At 38.4% G+C, this 17798-nt stretch overlaps 1 protein-coding gene across 8 annotated transcripts in view; it reads left to right on the top strand.

The window, feature by feature from the left end:
• LOC120797900 (interleukin-1 receptor accessory protein-like 1) overlaps nucleotides 1-17798 on the top strand; it is a 288213-nt gene that overhangs the window by 54340 nt on the left and 216075 nt on the right. For 7 of the 8 annotated variants that reach the window (XM_040141657.1, XM_040141658.1, XM_040141659.1 and 4 more), the window contains one exon: nucleotides 15801-15894. In XM_040141657.1, coding sequence (XP_039997591.1) covers nucleotides 15813-15894 — 82 coding nt within the window. In that variant the 5' untranslated portion in view covers nucleotides 15801-15812. Of the gene's footprint in view, nucleotides 1-3167; nucleotides 3224-15800; nucleotides 15895-17798 lie in introns of those variants that run through there. The other variant, XM_040141664.1, reaches the window with a different exon arrangement.

Raw genomic sequence — 17798 nt, 5'->3', positions numbered from 1 at the left:
GTGAACCCTGTAAAAAGAAGCAGTGTGGAAATGTGACTCCCGTCACAGGGTGCAGGTTGATGCAACTAAATAGTCCTTTTGTACCTTCTCAGCCTGTCACATTTGAAGAATTTGGACAATACAATCAAACTGAAGAAATCATCTTGGGTTCTCAGAACTTGTAATGAGCATTACTCACCATTTTTTTTTTTTTTTTAAGACTTTTCATACCCTAAAAAGTGATGAGTTGATTAATTGAAAAAAACTTGATCACTTGACGATGAAAATAAACATTGATTGCATCCTAAATAATACTTTTTGGTGATCATGTCCATTGTCACCAGTGCACTGGTAAATGCAGTCTTTCGGATAATTCTGTTAGGGTGGGCATAATGACAATGTATACGGTGAGGCGAAACAAATTGGTCAGCAGTAAGACATTTTGCCACCCCATTTAAACCATGGTACCTCTCCCTATGGGTGTATGGGACCATTGTGGTTAATGTTGCAAATCAGTGAGCAGGACTGCTTTATGACATTATTGGATTTTTGCATCAATATGACATCTTACTTTGATATGTCACATTTAACTTTCTGCATTAACCCGAAACAGGCCTAAAGTAACCGGAAGGATACTATATGCGTAAACTGATCTTCCAGAAAATGTATTATATCACTACTGTATATTGCTATCAGAATATAGAAAGACATATATTATATGATGGTTTATCCACATAACATACGAATCACGATTACTTGCTGATGGGAGACCAGGATGTATGGAAAAATAAATGGCCTTCACAATTGGCCCCCCCATTCACAATGTGGCCCTTGTGCTCTCAGTGTGCGCTTTAATGCTGTTATTTAGCAGAGAGGTATCAAAAAGAATGCTCTGCCTCACAAATGATTTTCCGGGGCCACTTTTTTTTTTTTTTTTTTAGACCTTGACCTGAATGCTTTCATGTATGAATGTGGACTGAGCTAAGTGTCTGCTGCTCTTCTGCTAGCGTTATTTTCTTTCTCCATGTAATGGAATTCTTATCCCAACAAAGCAACACTTAATACCTCAAAAAAGGATGGTAATGGTGAAAATTCAAACTGTGTCTTGGGGGGGGGGGGTCAAAGCATAAAGTTGACCAGAATCAAATGCAATTTAAAAGCATTTATTTTCTCATTTGTTACAGCAGAAAATAAAAGGACTTAGAATCAGCCACAGTGTAGCATGTAGTGTGCCCTGGAGCTTAAATGTTGTGCTGGTCAATTGTAACACGGCTAAAATGTAGAAAGAAGCGATGAAATACTTGTGCTGCACTTCCTTTGATGAAACAACCATCTGAGGCACGATCAACTACCTCAATATACAGTATTTTCCTTTTCTAGGGGCAAGTGATGTTTGAAATGAATGTTTTGTTCTTTTTTTTTTGTTGTTTTTTTTTTCCCCCATTCTTAATCAGCAGTAGAATGAGAAGCCCATTGCTATAAGCAAGAGGATGGAATTATCATTTTCATCCTTTCTTTTCAGCCCGACTGTCATCGTGCCATGTCTGGAGGTGATCCTCTGAGGCCCATCCAACCTACAAAGATGAAGTTGATGTGTTTTAGATAGCTTTTAGAGAGATGTGGATAGAGGATGGAAATTGCATGCCGGGGGAAGCAAAATGAGCAATTTTTCCTCCCATTTCCCCTCCTCTCTTCATCGGATCTGTGCTTACTCATTCATGAAGGCTTTGTTGTGACAATCCATACATTGGTGTGGAGATAAAAAATCAAACAAAATGCCAGTTGGCAGGGAAAAAAAGAGACCGAGACCACATTATTGTGCGAGCTAATTCAAGCTCTTTGCAAGCTCTAATGGTATCACAACACTATCATAACTACCCATCTTTATTCACATTTTGACCTGCTGTTGCTGAGATATTCAGGGAATTCAGTAGAGCCTTTTAGGCCCATTTAGGAGAGTGTGTCTACAAAGGGTTTTAGTTATTCACTGAAAGAAAATGCTCAGACTATTATATACAGCGTCTACGTGAGTGGGCACCATGGACACAGTGTATATGCATACAGTGTATGAATGCATCCATGGATTATGTAGGCGTAGTGAATGGGAAATTTCAGACATACCCAGAGCCATGTCAGACCCTGTTCAGAGCGAAAATAGCACTACGTTAAAAAAGTTAACAAATGGATAAATTAAAACACAAAGGGCGCTTTAGGTGTGGGCGTGTACACCTAAAGCTTCTTACCTGTACATATGCACAGGTAAGAAGATGGAATGCAATCCAGGAAGTCCAGTTTGAGTATTGCAAGAGTCTGAAGGCTTATCGGATGCTACACAGCAGTTTTTAATATCATGAGACAGGGTTGCACTGATCTGGTAAGTTAAACCCAGTTGTTATAGACAGTATTACAGCAACAGAGATGCACCTTTCGACGCAGTTTTTTTGGTGGTGATTGTTTTTTTTACAATCTGGGACATTATTAATTTGCACCTTCCTTTGTTACTATCATTTTTTATCTATTCTATGTTAGTGTGTATGCACTATATTTTATTGTACTCTAGTGTATGAATATAGGATATATTTCTCTGTTTATTTTTCTCACTGTGTAATGAGCATTTTGGCACTAAAATGTCCTTGAATGATGAATCTGATTAATCTTAACACAGTGACAGTCATTCTATTCTCAGTCTTGTTGTAAGAATCAACCTTTGCACATGACAAAGTAAACTACCCGCAATCTGGCCTAAACATAGCCCGAGGGATAGCATGTACCAGAAAGTAATAGTAAACGGGTTTTCAAATAATTTCCTATGAGTCTCTCCATTTTTCTCAATACATATTATATATTGTAAGAGCTTTGAAATTGGAGACCAGCATTAATAAGTATATACAGTTTGACCAAGTTCAGTTACATGCATGGCTGAACACCCTGAGCTATGGCATCATATATTCAAATGTAACAATTCCAGTAATAATCCAGTTCCCAGCTTGGTTAATGATGGTTATAATTTTATACTGCTAAATCATCCTTAGCATTACAGCTGAGGGGTTTACTGATGTGCCTTCCTTCCAGGCAGAGCGTGGCTCTGTTTCCCCCCTGCCGGACCAGACCCACAGAGACCGGCTCTCAACAGGGCTCTTGATTTATGGGCCACTTTACAAGAAGGGCCTGGGGACGCAGCACTCCTTGTCCTCCGATATTGAATCTCGGCTTCCTAGGATGGAGATGTGGGTCGTCTGTTATGGTGCGAAAGCTTATTTGCATTGTGCCGTTAAGCTCTCAGTGGTAACTACAACATGTCTGCTCACCTTTGCACTTAAGTTTATTTTTGCTCGCATGGCTGTTTGGTTGAGGCATGTAAGGGACATTTTCGGTTAGTGTGATTATGAAGCCTTGAGCGTGTGTGTGTGTGTGTGTGTGTGTGTGTAAAATAAAAGCATATAACATATAAACAGTTGTTTTCCAAGTAAAGTTTGTCCACCTGTCCCTATGGGAACTATTCTTTGCTTGGTTTAAATTTCAACATAAAACAGCTCGCCTCTCATAATACAGTATATTGTATATTACAAATAATGCAATGGACACTTGCTGCACATCCACCATTATCCCAGCTGTTTGCAGACGGTCTGATGTTTGCTTCCAGAATTTGCTGGTATTTAATTCAATCCATTCTTCCCTCTACCAGTGAAGTATTCCCCGTGCTACTAGTTGTAGCACAAGCTCAAAGTATGATTGATCCACCCCTATGCTTGGAGAGGTGCTAACAGTTGGAGAGGTGAACATACCTTTGCTCGCTGGGTCTAAAAAGTTCTATTTAACTTCAGCAGTCCACAGGACTTTGTTCCAAAATGCATCAGGCTTGTTTAGATGTTCCTTTGCAGACATCTGACACTGAATTTTGTGGTGAGGATGCAGCAAAGGTTTTCTTCTGATGACTCTTCCAGGAAGGTCATATTTGTGCAGGTGTCAATGCACAACCACTCCAGAGTCTGCTAAAACTTCATGAAGGTATTTGCAGTCAAACGGCGGTTTTGATTTGTCTTTCTAGCAATGCTACAAGCAGTTCTCTGAGTTTTCTCGGCCCTCCAGACCTCAACTTGACCTCGACCGTTCTTGTTAACTGCTATTTCTTAATGACATTAAGAATTGCGGAAACGGCTACCTGAAAATGCTTTGCTATCTTCTTATAGCCTTCTCTTGCTTTGTGGGCATTATTTTAATGTTCAGAGTGCTATGCAGCTGCTTAGAGGAGCCCATGGCTGCTCATTGTTGGGACAAGGTTTGAGGAGTCAGAGTCTTTTTAAAGCTTTGAAATTTGCATCAGTTGGCCTTTCTTAACGATGACTGTGAACAAGCCGTAGCCCTAACAAGCTAATTAAGGTCTGAGACCTTGGTAAAAGTTATCTGAGAGCTCATATGTCTTGAGGTAACCAAACTTTCGCATAGTTTTCCTTTCTCTTTTTTCACTCTAAAACTGTACAAAACAAAATAATACACTGATCTTGCTTAAAATGTTGAAAAGAACGTTTCATCTTTAACTTTATGCCTTTTGAAGATCAGTTCATCTTCCACTCACTTAACTATTCACAGTAACAGAAATTTTGACCAGGGGTGAATTTGCATGCCATTGTACTTTTAAGCAGTGTACAACCTCAACATACAAAGTCAGATAATTGAGTCTACAATTTCAAGCACATTGTCTGTTAGAAGATAGACTTTGATTATTCGTTTGAAGGCTTGCTTTTTTTTTTTTTTTTTTGCTATTGACTGGATTGTACTTTTGTTCTGCTTTTCGCTCAAGTCGATTCTTTCTAGAGGTTGATTTGATTTTAAAAAAAAAAAAAAAAAAAAAGAAAATCAACATAAATGTTTAGCAGCCTCAATGATTATAGTTGCTATAGGGTAGGCGTTCATTAACTTGTGTTATTAATCTGACAATCTTCTTTCAACCACCCTTAAATCAGCCCACATTTCAACTGCTGAGACAGACAGTATATTCAGTTGAAAGGATTTGGCAAGCTACAGAATCTACCAGGGTATTACTTTTCATTTTTGTAGGCCTTTACTTTCTACATTTTTATGGTTTAAGAACGTTTGTTAGACACTTTATTGGTTGCTACTCACGTTTCTCTTTAATCTGTAAAAAAAAAACTGCCATCCTACTTCCTTTTTTAAAAATCAACTGAAAAAAAGATCCATTTAAATCTTTTAGTTTCGTTATACTATTAAAATATGCAGTGTTTTTTTTTTTTTTTTTTTTTTTTAACTTTCTTAAAGTCAGAGGTCCTTGAAGAACTCAGACTTTGATGCTCTCCATTGAATAGCATTAGCATACTGTAGAGTTAGCTAGAGACTCGGCGGTTCAGCATCGGATCAGTCTCAGTGTCACAGATTTAAATTTAGGTGTTGAGTAAAAATGTGTGTTAGAGGTTGTGTTTGAGAGAGATAAAGAGAGGAATGCTTCATCCCATGAATATCTCATCGTTGCCACTGGAAGTCTCAAACTCGGCTTGATGAATTTTCATTTTATTTAGCAGTGGGAATGTTTCTCTGAAGTACACCTATTGCCGCTATAGATAGATGCAGCTAATGTTAGACTTCAGATAACCCTGCAGCATGAGGTTTTATAAGTGTCATTCAACAGCTACTGTTGCAAGCTTCCTCTGAACCCTATGTCATACCTTGAACTCTGACCATGTTTGAGAGTTTGATTGACATCAGCAGTAACAGATCAAGCCGGGGGGGAAATCTGGGAAATCAGTTTCACTGACTTTCCCAGATTCTGTTACAAAAGTGACTTTGAGAAAGAGCTAATCCAAGGCAATTGACACAGTCTGCTGTAACAATAAAGTACAAGTTGTTGGATGAGCCAGATTTTTCTTACCTTAACAAAAGTGTACAGTGGCTGTTCTCAAAGTATAAAGGGACCAGGGTAGCTTAAAAAAATTTGACTGTCAAAATCTCTGTACTGTCCTCTATGTACTATATGATCTTGGAAATGGATTATCTATAAACATGTTTATGAGAAAGGTCTGCTTTGAGGCTGATTTCAAAGAGTACTAAATGATCTGTGATGTGTCAATAGAGCAGGATCCTCAGTATTAACTTAGCAGTGTGTGAATCATCAGTGTGCTATTTTGCTTTAAATCCATCTCCATCAGAGTGAATTTAAAACTTTTGGCTCATTTGAATTGCAGCTTTGGTGCCTATAGCAGCTGTGAATGAACAAACTACTCTTTGACACCCCTAATAATTGTCCATGTTTTGAAAAATCAGCATCTATTAATACTGAAACATTTGCAACATAGATGCTACAAATTGGTTTAATCTTTAAATTAAACAAATACACTTTTATAAATAGTTATGGAGACAGTCAACATAGTAAAACTCAGGTGTTAATCACTTTCATGTCAAAACATGGATAGTTTGCATAGGAATCCACAGATATTATCCCAGTTATTTGCTTGTGTGTGTTTCAGTGCTCTGCTGCTGGGCAACATCTCATGATCTCTCATGCCTTCTCCTCATCCTCTCTTCTTCTCCCAGTTCTAGCGTGTATGCGTTTATTCCTCGCTTCCCCCTTTCCCCCTCTTCCTCTCAGTGATTCCAGCAGGCTCTCCCTCAGTCCTCTTACCACTGGCCTGGAATATCCAAAGAGAGAGCTCCGTTCATTTAATGTCATCCTTAGTTCCCTGACAGCCAGGCAGGATAAAGAATCTAGTTAGCAGGCAGCTCAGGGAATGGGACTAAGAATTGGACGTGACTGCAAAGACAGTTTGTATGTGTGCGCACATTTGTGTGTGTCCATAGAATTCACTGAAAGTGTATTTTGTCAACCTGACTGTTGGCTAACAGCTCTTAACACTAAAAATAAAATATATAAATTATACTTTATATACTGTGTCTGCCATATTTCACTGAAAGAAATATGTCACTTCAATTTTGTAGGTGTCTAACTGTTGAGGTCAAATGGCGAGCTAAAAACGCAGTTAAATTTTTTAAGGCCAGTTGTTTATTTGGCCGTTTGTAGAGTTCAACACCCCTCATTCCCATAGTAGAGATATTGAATGAATTTAATGTTAGGAAGTTCTACACAGTAAGTGCATCAAAGCAAAAAATAATTTTTTTAACCCCAGAGGCAGACGGGTTATTTTCACATTATTTTTTGGCAGTTTTTTGTTGCTGTATATCTAAAACTGTCATTTTTTAATAGAAGAAAATTAGATAAAAGGTATGCCAAACTGACTGACAGTGAGTGTGAATTCAAACTGGCAGTTGGTAATAATCGCGTTGTTCCTTGTTAACACGTTTACAACTTTAGAAGTATTAGTGTTGAGCGTGCAGCTTGTGCTGAACCCGCCCAAGTTGTAATGAAACAGTGCTTTTGTTGATGGTGTTGGGGGGAAATTTTTAAGCTTCAGTGTTAAGTGGAAGAGGAATACACTTCAGTGTATTTTAATTACTGTTTGACCTGAACAGGTCACAAATTACACGTGGTGGGGTTTGTTTTTTTGTTGTTGTTGTTGTTTTTTGCCCTATTCTGACATTATTATTCAGAGACATAGTCAGATTTGACTTTTCCAGCCCCCAAAAATAAGTTAAACTAAAACGATTAATATTTTTCCATCAGAATTATATTCCTACAATTGTGAATAAGGCTTTTAAACAGCATTTAGACCATGATGTAGGGTAAATAAAATCTGAAATATATTTTAACAGTTAAACAAATATAGAATATGTGAAGAAAACATTTTACAGACTGCTTTTTAAATCCTGGCTATGGCTGATTAGTAATAATTTTGCGTCACCATGAAAATCAATAGAGCTCAACGTATTATAACTGAATGGTTAACTATGTAGAAAATCACATTTTAAACCACTGTCATAATCAGTGGTTTAAAATGTGTCACTAGGCAGCAAATGAGAAATCCGCAATATTGCCATCTGTTTCTGAAACAGTTTCTGAAATGACACAAACATGTCTTGTCCTCTATTCTCACCACACAGAGACAAATTAGCAACCAAGAATACAGTTTTGCATAATGCAGCTACACGGTGTGTGTGTATTTCATTTTCTTATTCATCCGTTGATTGTGTTCTTGATGATATACGCTGTTTTTTTTTTTCCCTCACTTTTGAAAGGGAGGACATGGACTGTGCACATTTTTTACACTAACGCTGAAGAAACATTTATTTGCAGACAACTGCTATGTTTAACATGGTGATGTTGATTACATTTAAGAAGCGACCCCTCTCTCTATCTCTCTCTCTCAATTCCTGCATGCATGTCAAGAACATGGAGGCTTGTGGTTAAAGGGTTATTAGATAATCTGAAATTGAATAATTCAGTGATGAGAGCACAGGCTCGTGTGGGTGAATCTGTGCATCAGCCAAAGGTGTAAGGACTTGAAGTTATTCCTCACAAATAGAAATGTTAATAACTCTCCAAGCAGAGTACATATCAATGTTCCAACCGAAGGTAGGAAGAAGAGGGTAGAGGGGTTACATGAGGGAGAGGCGGCAGAGTGTCCCAGTTCTAATTAATTTTTTAATTTTCAATCTGGATATGTGATTCAAGGCATGTGACTCATAATGCTACTTATATGTACAGGCTTGAATCGGATTTTTTCAAAATCAGAGCTACAGCTAGAAAATCTGAGGCCTTTAAAGAAAATTGCTCTCCAACCAACTCTTAGAATATATAAGATACATTCAGAAAAATAAAACAAATAGTCTTATTATGTTCAGATATTGTCATCTTTCAACCCACTAACAACATGATAAAAAGACTCAACACTGGAAGAACACAAAGATGCAAAATGTCCAAGTTTTACATTACCCTTTACATCAAAAGTTCTGGCCACAGAACTGAAATGTTTTCCTTACAAGCAAGAGAGTTATTGGTACAAAAGCAGATGTCTGCTATTGCTTCTTGCTGTCAGTACCCATTGGTATATGACGTGGATAACACCCTACAAAGATATGAACAGTCATCTAGAAACATCAGATATGAGCAGTGGTTCAGAATTGAGCGGGAGGGCCTTCAGTGTGAACAGAGAAAATGTGTGACAGAGTGAGAGAGACCTGAAATGAGAGATCCATATAAATCATAATCTCAGTATCCATCGGATAAGCTGTAGTAAAGCAGTAAAGTCTCAGTCGTCGATTGCTGAAATTGTTTGTGTGCGAGTGTGAGAGGGAGATGCATTCCTCAGGGCTAACTCCGAGCCCCGAGAGTGTTGAGAGAGTGGCCCATTTCTCTTGCGGTACCCTCCTCAAAAGTAATTGAATTTTGGATGAATCCGCTGAGGAAGAAAACACTGTCAGGGAGGGGAGAAAGTGGATGCTTAAGGAAAAAAACAATCATAGAATGAGAGGCAGGTGACAGCACCTTTTTGGATGAGCTTCTTTTTAAAGAATGGCACACTGAGATGCTTGACAGGATAAGCTTACATTGTGGGAATTTTAAGGGAGGACTTTTTTTTTCTTTCTAAGATTTCATATTTTTTGGACATCCAGTATCCATTCCTTTGTTGAAGGGGGATAACTCTTCTTGCTTTTTTTATGCTCTATTGTGTTCCTGATCATATCTCTGACAGTTAGACAGCTACGCTGAATCACTAGCTAATAACCATGTGCCAAGAAGTAAGACGATAGTGACAATAACACACTGACACCCTTTTCATGATTACTGATAACAAATTGAGTGTTTGACCTTGATAAGCCCTTGAGTAGCTCATTTTTTTCAAACAGGTGGCCATCTTCTTAAATAGACTCCATCAGCATCAGAAGCAGAAAATTAAAGATGAATCATTATCACTGTTTTGGGGAAACACTTCAGAAATGCAGCAGAAAAGGAGCATAATGAAATCATAACAATATTTATTCAAATGTGTCTGGTGGTTACAACCCCTCTTCACCTCCATCTTAAACAATCAGACCAATTTCCCTTTCTTTTCTTGCCAGCTTAATCCAAGCGGATTAAGAGGCTCACATTATCACTTAAATCAGCTGTTAATTCATGGACTGATCTCACTGTAGCAGATCCACAGATTTGAGTGCAGGGACTTGCATATGGCACCTAAGAGAACCATATCAACAAAGTTCAGTATATGTAAACACTTTTTTTTCATAAATCAGCGATCATCCTGTAATCATATACTCTTTGAGATAAGGGTCTTATCCAGAACCAAAAACGGGGCTTTCAGTTAAGTTGGTGGAAGTGCATTACGCAACCAGAGAGAGATGGAAAGTAGCCATATTGGACACTATGAAAGCAGTGAAAGCATCAAGTAGAGTCTTGAAAGGAACCTCAACGTAAAAAACAACTGCATACACACATGGCTGGCAATCATGGATTGCAAAAGCAAAAATGCCTACATCAATGTGTGCGAGGCCTGCCTGCCAGATGAGCTCAAAACCTTTTATGCTCACTTTGATCTCCTCCACAGAGAACCTGGCACTTGCGTATACAGACCCTGGTGAGGGTGAATGTGAAGTTGGCTGTGTACTAAAAACATGTGCCCAGCATTTAGCCGATGTCTTAACCAACATATTCGACACATCGCTCTCACAGGAAAGCTCCTCATCTGCCACAAAACAGTGACTATTGTCCTTCTGCAGCATCCCCTCTCAGAGATTACCAACCTGTGACACACAGACCCATCACTCTGAAACACTTCGACATGCTGGACCACTAGCTTGTCAAAGAGTCTCCATCAATATATCAACATTATTGTATCACTACCCAGCATTGGTGAGAATGAGGTGAATGCACAGAGCCCGCAGAACAGTTAAGGACAGTCTAGTTCAGCCTGAGTCTATTCATCCCGCTGTTCATCCCCTCAGGCACCTAAGACACCTCAACACCACTTAAACTCCCCAACATCAACACCAGTGAATGCTCAAATGCTGTTCATCTCACCTACCCCTGCTCTGCTGACAGTTAGTTGACGGACAGAAAATTAATCAGGATCAATTTTGTTAAGTCATTTTCACGCAAAAAAAATTACAAACATTCCCTAGTTCCAGCATAACAGTAATGAGGATTTCTCGCTTTTCATTGTCTTTTGTGATAGTACGCTGAAAGTCTTTTGGGTTTTGAACTGTTGGTCAGACATAACAAGACATTAGAAGAAGTCCCTTTATCCTTTGGGAAATTGTGATGGGAATATTTCATTATTTTGTAACATTTCAGAACAAATTAGAAATTGATTAAAGGGTCAATATGTAAGATTTGCTATTGCTACATAGCCGACATTAGCATTAACAGCTGTTTACTTACCAGTCACGATAAAGTTGCAAGTTCAGTATCAAACTTCATTTCTTTACTCGCCAAGAGCTCTCCAGTGGTGGAAAGCAATGTCAATGTTAACTCTTGTTTTGCTTCTACTTCTATCACTTCTTTTCTTCTAATGAAGTTAGCAGCTAACCAGCTAGCCCCGGCCGAGCCCGGGCAGCCTGTCTCATCACTTTCGCTATTGTGAGTCAATGTAGCAGCCAGTCTGCCCTCAGTCCAACATGAGAGGCTGAATAAGTAGCGCTGCTCAGATGGCGTGTTCTAACCCCTTGTCTTGTTAAAGCAACGATAGCTGAAGCTCTTGGCAAGCGGCCATTATCACCCCCCGCTAACAGCAAGAAACCACATGCTGCGGCAAAGAAGATTTACATATAGCACCTTTTTAATAAACAAAATATTTGGCAGATTAAACTATAATAAAGTAGAAGGTCTAGACACTGAGCCCAGGACAATATTTTGTCCTGTTTGCTGAAGTATATAGCTAACGATGCCTAATTTTTCTCTTTTTCTTCTGAATAACCTCAATATTTTCTTGCTCTTTCTGCATTATGCCACAATGTGCAGATACAGCAACATGGCACTCTGTGCAATCAATTATAATTCACTGGATCTGTTTCTTTGCACTAGCTTTGTACATTGACAGACATTAGACAGCTACAGTGTGGCATATTATATGTATATAGTGTTTCCTTTTACCTATATCAACAATTTATTAGTTTTTTCTATTTTTTTGGCTTTTTATGATTTTCTATTTTGGTTGTATAGTCACAGTTCAAAAATATGCCGTTACCCTAATCTATGCCCATGAAAAAGACACAAATAATATATTTATAAGTAACCTTGGGAAGAGAACAAAAAAACTGTGTCATCAGTGTCCTTGGAAATGGCTTGGTGAAACCTCACCTCTGGACTCTTTTTCTTCTCAATGGCTGCACACAAGATTATACCAAAGCACTATGTCATGTTTTCATGGGTGATTGTTTAATATATTTAATCCCATAAACCACAATTTTTGTTCTGTGCACACACATAGGCATAGTTAATGATCAGTTTACCCAACGGACGATGACTTACTGTATTTGCTCACCAGTATAGTCACTATCAACAATAAAAAAATTTGCTGTGATGTCTAGCAGTCCAGGATATCAATGTGAGCTGAAAGGATACCGAGCAGAACTATTGATTCAATTGTTTCTTTAGTTTGAACACAGAGGAAAGAGACCACAGCTTTTGTGCTAATATTGCAAACTTGTGCCGAACATGGAAAACTAATTAAAAAGATAAGATTTTTCTGTGGTGGCGTGTAGCTTTTCTGAGATGGCATTGGTTGCAGGAGGCATTGGCTGACTACAATAGACTGTTTGACAAGGAGAACACGGCGATGTCGCCATCATTGGCTGCTGGCCAGTTTTGCATGCCTCTGTCAGTTTCTCAATGGTTTTTGTGGCTTTTTCAGGGTTTCCCCTTCATAGCCTCTCTGATGCAGCTTTGTGGAATCTATGTGAAGCATCTTTGTTTTTACTGAAATGCCAGTGGAAGCATCCTTATAGCCTACTTTGGCATCATGTCAAGCCATTGCAAAAATGGCACTTTTGCCTCTAGCAATGAGATCAATTAGTAGCTAAACAAAAAGAAGAATTATACAGTTACATGGAGGGTTTCAATGAGCAAGTGTATCAGTGATGAATATTGATAGCTGCTCGCAAGATCTGAATAAACGTTAACTTATATGAACTTTAGACCAATCTTATACTAGATCAAATTTGACTGCAGTGACCTTTTTGGATTGGCGAGAAGGTTAGCATTGCTATCAGATAAAGCACCTGATTGTCATGTTACAGCATTATTATTGTTCTTAATGAGTAGCAATAGCTAGAACTAATTTCACCAGTTACTAGGAAACAACTGTATCGGTTGAATGTTTTACCAACAAGCTGAAGCCACTATGTTGGTAAAACATTCAACCAATATGTTTTACAAGGCTTTTAAAGATATTGTCCGGACAAAATTTTAATTTAAAGCATGTATTGCCCCAAAATAGAAATAAACAATATGTACAGTCCAGACTTTAAGTACTTGGGGAGTTACACATTTTGTTGTCTTTTATGCTCTGAACTTCAGCACATTCAATTTGAAACACAATAATGGACACTAAATTAGAGTGCCAAGTCTCAGATTTAATTTGACTTGGTTTACATCAGTATAGAAAGAACTGTGTGGGAGAGAGAGCCCTTTTAACACATAGTGCCCAAATTGCAAGGGATTAAAATCAATTGGACACTTGACTACTCAATGTTTCTTGAGCAGCTGTGTCGTCTCAGTGTTAGTTCATGCCAACACATGGCTCAGAGTTGAATGTGAGTTGTCATTTAGATTGAGGTGGAGTGTGCATTCAATATGCGGAGGAAAGAGATGGCTCAAAAAAATCTATCAGAGATATCAAAAGCAGTTGGTTTGACAAAACCCAGGTGTGTACAGGAAAACTAGAAAATTGGAAACCACCTAGCAGACCAAAGAGCACAAGTCTTGTGGATGAGGGAAAAATTATTTGTACGGTGAAGAAAAACCCCATTATATTTATACAACAAGTCAAAAATGCTCTCCAGGATGTAGGGTTACACTTTTCCTTGTCTGCGACTTCATGACCATAACCTCAGAAGATTCACCACAAGACGCAAACCCCTGGTAAGCCTCAAAAACAAAGGCCAGGCAGCAGTTCACAAAAACGCATGACATTATGATCAACATTATGGAAGGAACAAAGTGCGGAGAAAAAACACATCTAATGACCCGAACCCATCACGTCATCTGTGAAACAGAGTGGTGCTTCCTTTATGGCTTGGGTATGAATGGCTGCCAGTGAAACTGGCACACTGGCATTTATTGATGATTTCACCACTGATGGGGGCAATAGAATGAATAGAGAGGTATACAGGAGCATTCTTTGTGCTCAGATTCAGTCTAATGCATCAAAACTCATTGCACAACATTTCACCATTCAGCAGCTCATCGACCCTAAACATACGACCAAAGCAACCAAAGAGCTTGGGGAGGTGAAGAGGTTGAATATCCTCGACTGGCCTTGTCAGTCACCTGATCTCAATCTGACTGTGCAGCGTTCCACTCGGTGAAGTCCAGACTAAAGGCAGATAGACCCCACATCAAGCAAGAGCTGAAAGTGGCTGCAGTGACACTGTGGGAGAGCATCACCAGGAAGTGGTGCCTTCTGACTGTGGGTCACACACCTCAGGCAGTTATTGAGGGCAAAGAAGTTTCCACAAAATATTAAATATAATGATTTCGTTAGATGTCATGTGTATCTGTCCAATTACTTTTGAACCCCTAAACTTTGGGCACAATGTTTCTAAAGGGCTGTATCTCCCACACAGTTGTTTCTACATTGATGTAAACCCACTCAAATTAAAGCTGAGACTTGGCATTTTAATGTAGTATCTATTATTTTATTCTGAATAAAAACTGAAATGAAAATTAAATGTGCTGAATCACAGAGCTTGAAGAACAGAAAATGTGCAACTGTCCAAAGACTTGGTTTTAACTGTATATTTCAGTCACTGGCATGTGGCTATGGTGTAAGCTAGGTAAACTCCAACCTGTGCTGAGATAACATGTTACAACACATTATTTTTCAATAACTGCGTGGCTCATCAGAAATCAAAACTCTATCTGCAATTACATTTTATTTTTGATTTTTAATAATTTTCATTAAAAATCCAGTCAAAATAAAACTCTCGGTTCTTTCTGGAGTATAAAATATGATATGGAGATAATGGTTCTAAATTACCTCAAGCATTTTTTTTAGCATATCTCTACTACAAATTTTTGTTACTTATTGACCAGCGTGTAAGGTGATATCAAAGAATCCATTGTGGGACTGGGACATTTGCTGAGTTTTACAGCTTTCAACTCAATGTGTTTGACCTCCATCAACTGAAATGTTATGTTGCTTCATTGTCACATCCATTACTGTCACTATTATCTGCAATTTTTGTAGTTCCCTTTATCCATCATTTCATGAAGCTATCTTGAGCAATTTTGTTAATAGAGAGAGATTCTGATTCAAGCAGGCACCTGATTATGTCATGTTGGTTGTGAGAGAAGTTAGATTAGTGTTGTAGGTAGTTGACAAAGTAGCAAAGTCAGGTTTGCCTCGATAGAGATGCGTCTTGACATTTGTATCATCAACAGCCTTGCCCTGATTATACAGTAAGTCCCAGAAGAGACACTGGTATAAATAAAGCAGGCAGACAAATGCTTTGGAGAATGGAGCTTGCACATAGATGTGCAGAATTTTTTCCAGCTGATCTCAGGCCTTGTAAAAGTTCTTATTACTGGCTCAGAACTTGCAGGGTTGTTTTTTTTTTTTTTTTTTTACTGTCAAACTTTGATCAAGCATCTCCTGCCAAAATCATTATCTCGTCTTTTTTGATGTTTTGAATGGTTTCAGTGTATTCACAACTTGCCTCAGTACGGAATAATAATGCCAGCTTTTGTTTCCTTGTAGGACTTGTAAAAAATGAAAGCTCCCATTCCTCTTCTGATCCTGCTTCATGCCGTTGTGGTCCATTGCCTGAAAGTGGTGTCAAAGAGAGGCTCAGGTAAGTCTTGTCTTGTTACCACAATTACTGTATCTTCCTTCCATTCTATTGAAAGACATTTCTGAAGACAGGAAAAATGTAATCAAGCTTCTATTGTACTCGTGGTATCTAAGATATTTACAACAGCTACATTAATTGGTACAGACATTTGATTCCCTGGCCTGAAAGCGCAAATCATTATAAGTCAACAGCAGAGGGATCACTTGGCCTTGTGCTGCTGTACTTAGAGATTCCAACCAGTTCCGATGAAAAACAGAGCTATCCTTTCTTATAACAGCTTGATTTATAAGTCCACAAACACTCAGAATTTCAATTTGAGGTTCAGTGAGTGATGATGAAATATGTCATTGTTGATCTTTGCTGATCAATTACACGGTATAATCTTGTCTAATTCGTTGTAGAAGATTATATGAAAACTGACTTGTTTATTCTTGAAGGGTTTGCAACATACTGCTTAATCACATCACAAGAAAACCTATAAACTTGTGCATTTTAGTTATTATGCACATACTCGGATCATCTGTTAGCTTGTAAAGTTGCTCCAATTATGAAACTTAGTTGTTGCACTAGAACCGCATGCCTTCTCAGACTGAAGAATAATTACTTTCTACAGGAGGATAGATGTAAAGCTAGAGGAACATCTACACTGGCTAACATGGAACATAAAGGAAGTCCTTTGCTAGTCTGTTTTTTTTTCACTATCCAGAAGCTGCTTGCATCTGGGTTTCTACCTATGCATATTAGACACAGGTGCCGGAATGGCTCAAGGATCATCAAAGGTTTTTCTGCTTTTCCAGCAGAAGTCCCTACGGGCTATCTCCTCGGATGCTTCATGAGCCATTGCCTGGGGCAAGGATTTGAAACATTTCCACTGATAAATGAACACCCCATTCGAGCCAGACCCTTGTCCTTTGTTCCTTTTCTTTTAGATTGTACAGCTTTATTAGAAACCATGCTGGTTGCAAGTTTGAGCACCATTGTTAAAAAAAAAAAAAAAAAGGATTCTGGGCAATGAAAGCCATTTTGAAATTGCATTGCTTTCATTTTTATGGAATAGAGAGAAGCAGTAGGGGTAGGAGGGTGAGTATGATAGCAGGTATCTTTTCAAAGAAATGTTTTTCTGGGGTTACGGTTCCTTTGTTTATGAGACAAACCTGTAGTTCGTTTGGTCATATTTTTATTGCAGGTTGGGTGAAATCAGACTTATAGTCTCAATTAAAACCCTAATCCTCAATTGCAGTATGGCTTTCTCTAATGAAAATTTGTCACCTGGCACTGCTTACATGTGATATACTCTACGGTGAAGGGCCTGTTAATGCTAGATCTAACAATATGTGACAATTAAAGTTTTGGTTGGGTCATGCAGCTGTTAAGATTTTACTTGTGATGTTTGCATTTTCTATACCAGAGCCAAATACTTTAAAATTAATTCAATGTCAACCATGTTATCTACAGTTTAGTCAGGAAAAATATGGGGATCCAGTTGAAATTGATTCAGTTACTGATTGAATCTCTGATAAGACAAACTGAGCTGCTCAAAACTTGGTAAGCATGTAGTGCTTTTTGTTTGTACCTTTGTTAAAAGAAATTCACTGTAGACAATCAAACCTGTAAGTGTCAGCCCATTAAGGGAATTAAATTACTTGATTGATTTCCTCAGGGACAATGAGTCCACTATCTCACTTGCTTTCCCTTTCACTGGGTTCACACTTACACACAAACAAATATACACACTCAAACTCTGGAAAACCCTGCACAGTGCTGCATGTACCCCGCTATCGTCTGTAGATGATTAAATTCAAAACACCCCTCTTTGAGTAATGCTTTGTCTGCATTTGTATTTGGGGTGGAACAATGCAAAAGAATACAATGCACATCTGCCATACTAATTCACAGCATGCATA

The sequence above is a fragment of the Xiphias gladius genome, chromosome 13 (assembly GCF_016859285.1).
Source record: "Xiphias gladius isolate SHS-SW01 ecotype Sanya breed wild chromosome 13, ASM1685928v1, whole genome shotgun sequence".
Taxonomy (NCBI): Eukaryota; Metazoa; Chordata; class Actinopteri; order Istiophoriformes; family Xiphiidae; genus Xiphias; species Xiphias gladius.
This window is presented reverse-complemented; position numbering and strand designations above follow the sequence as displayed.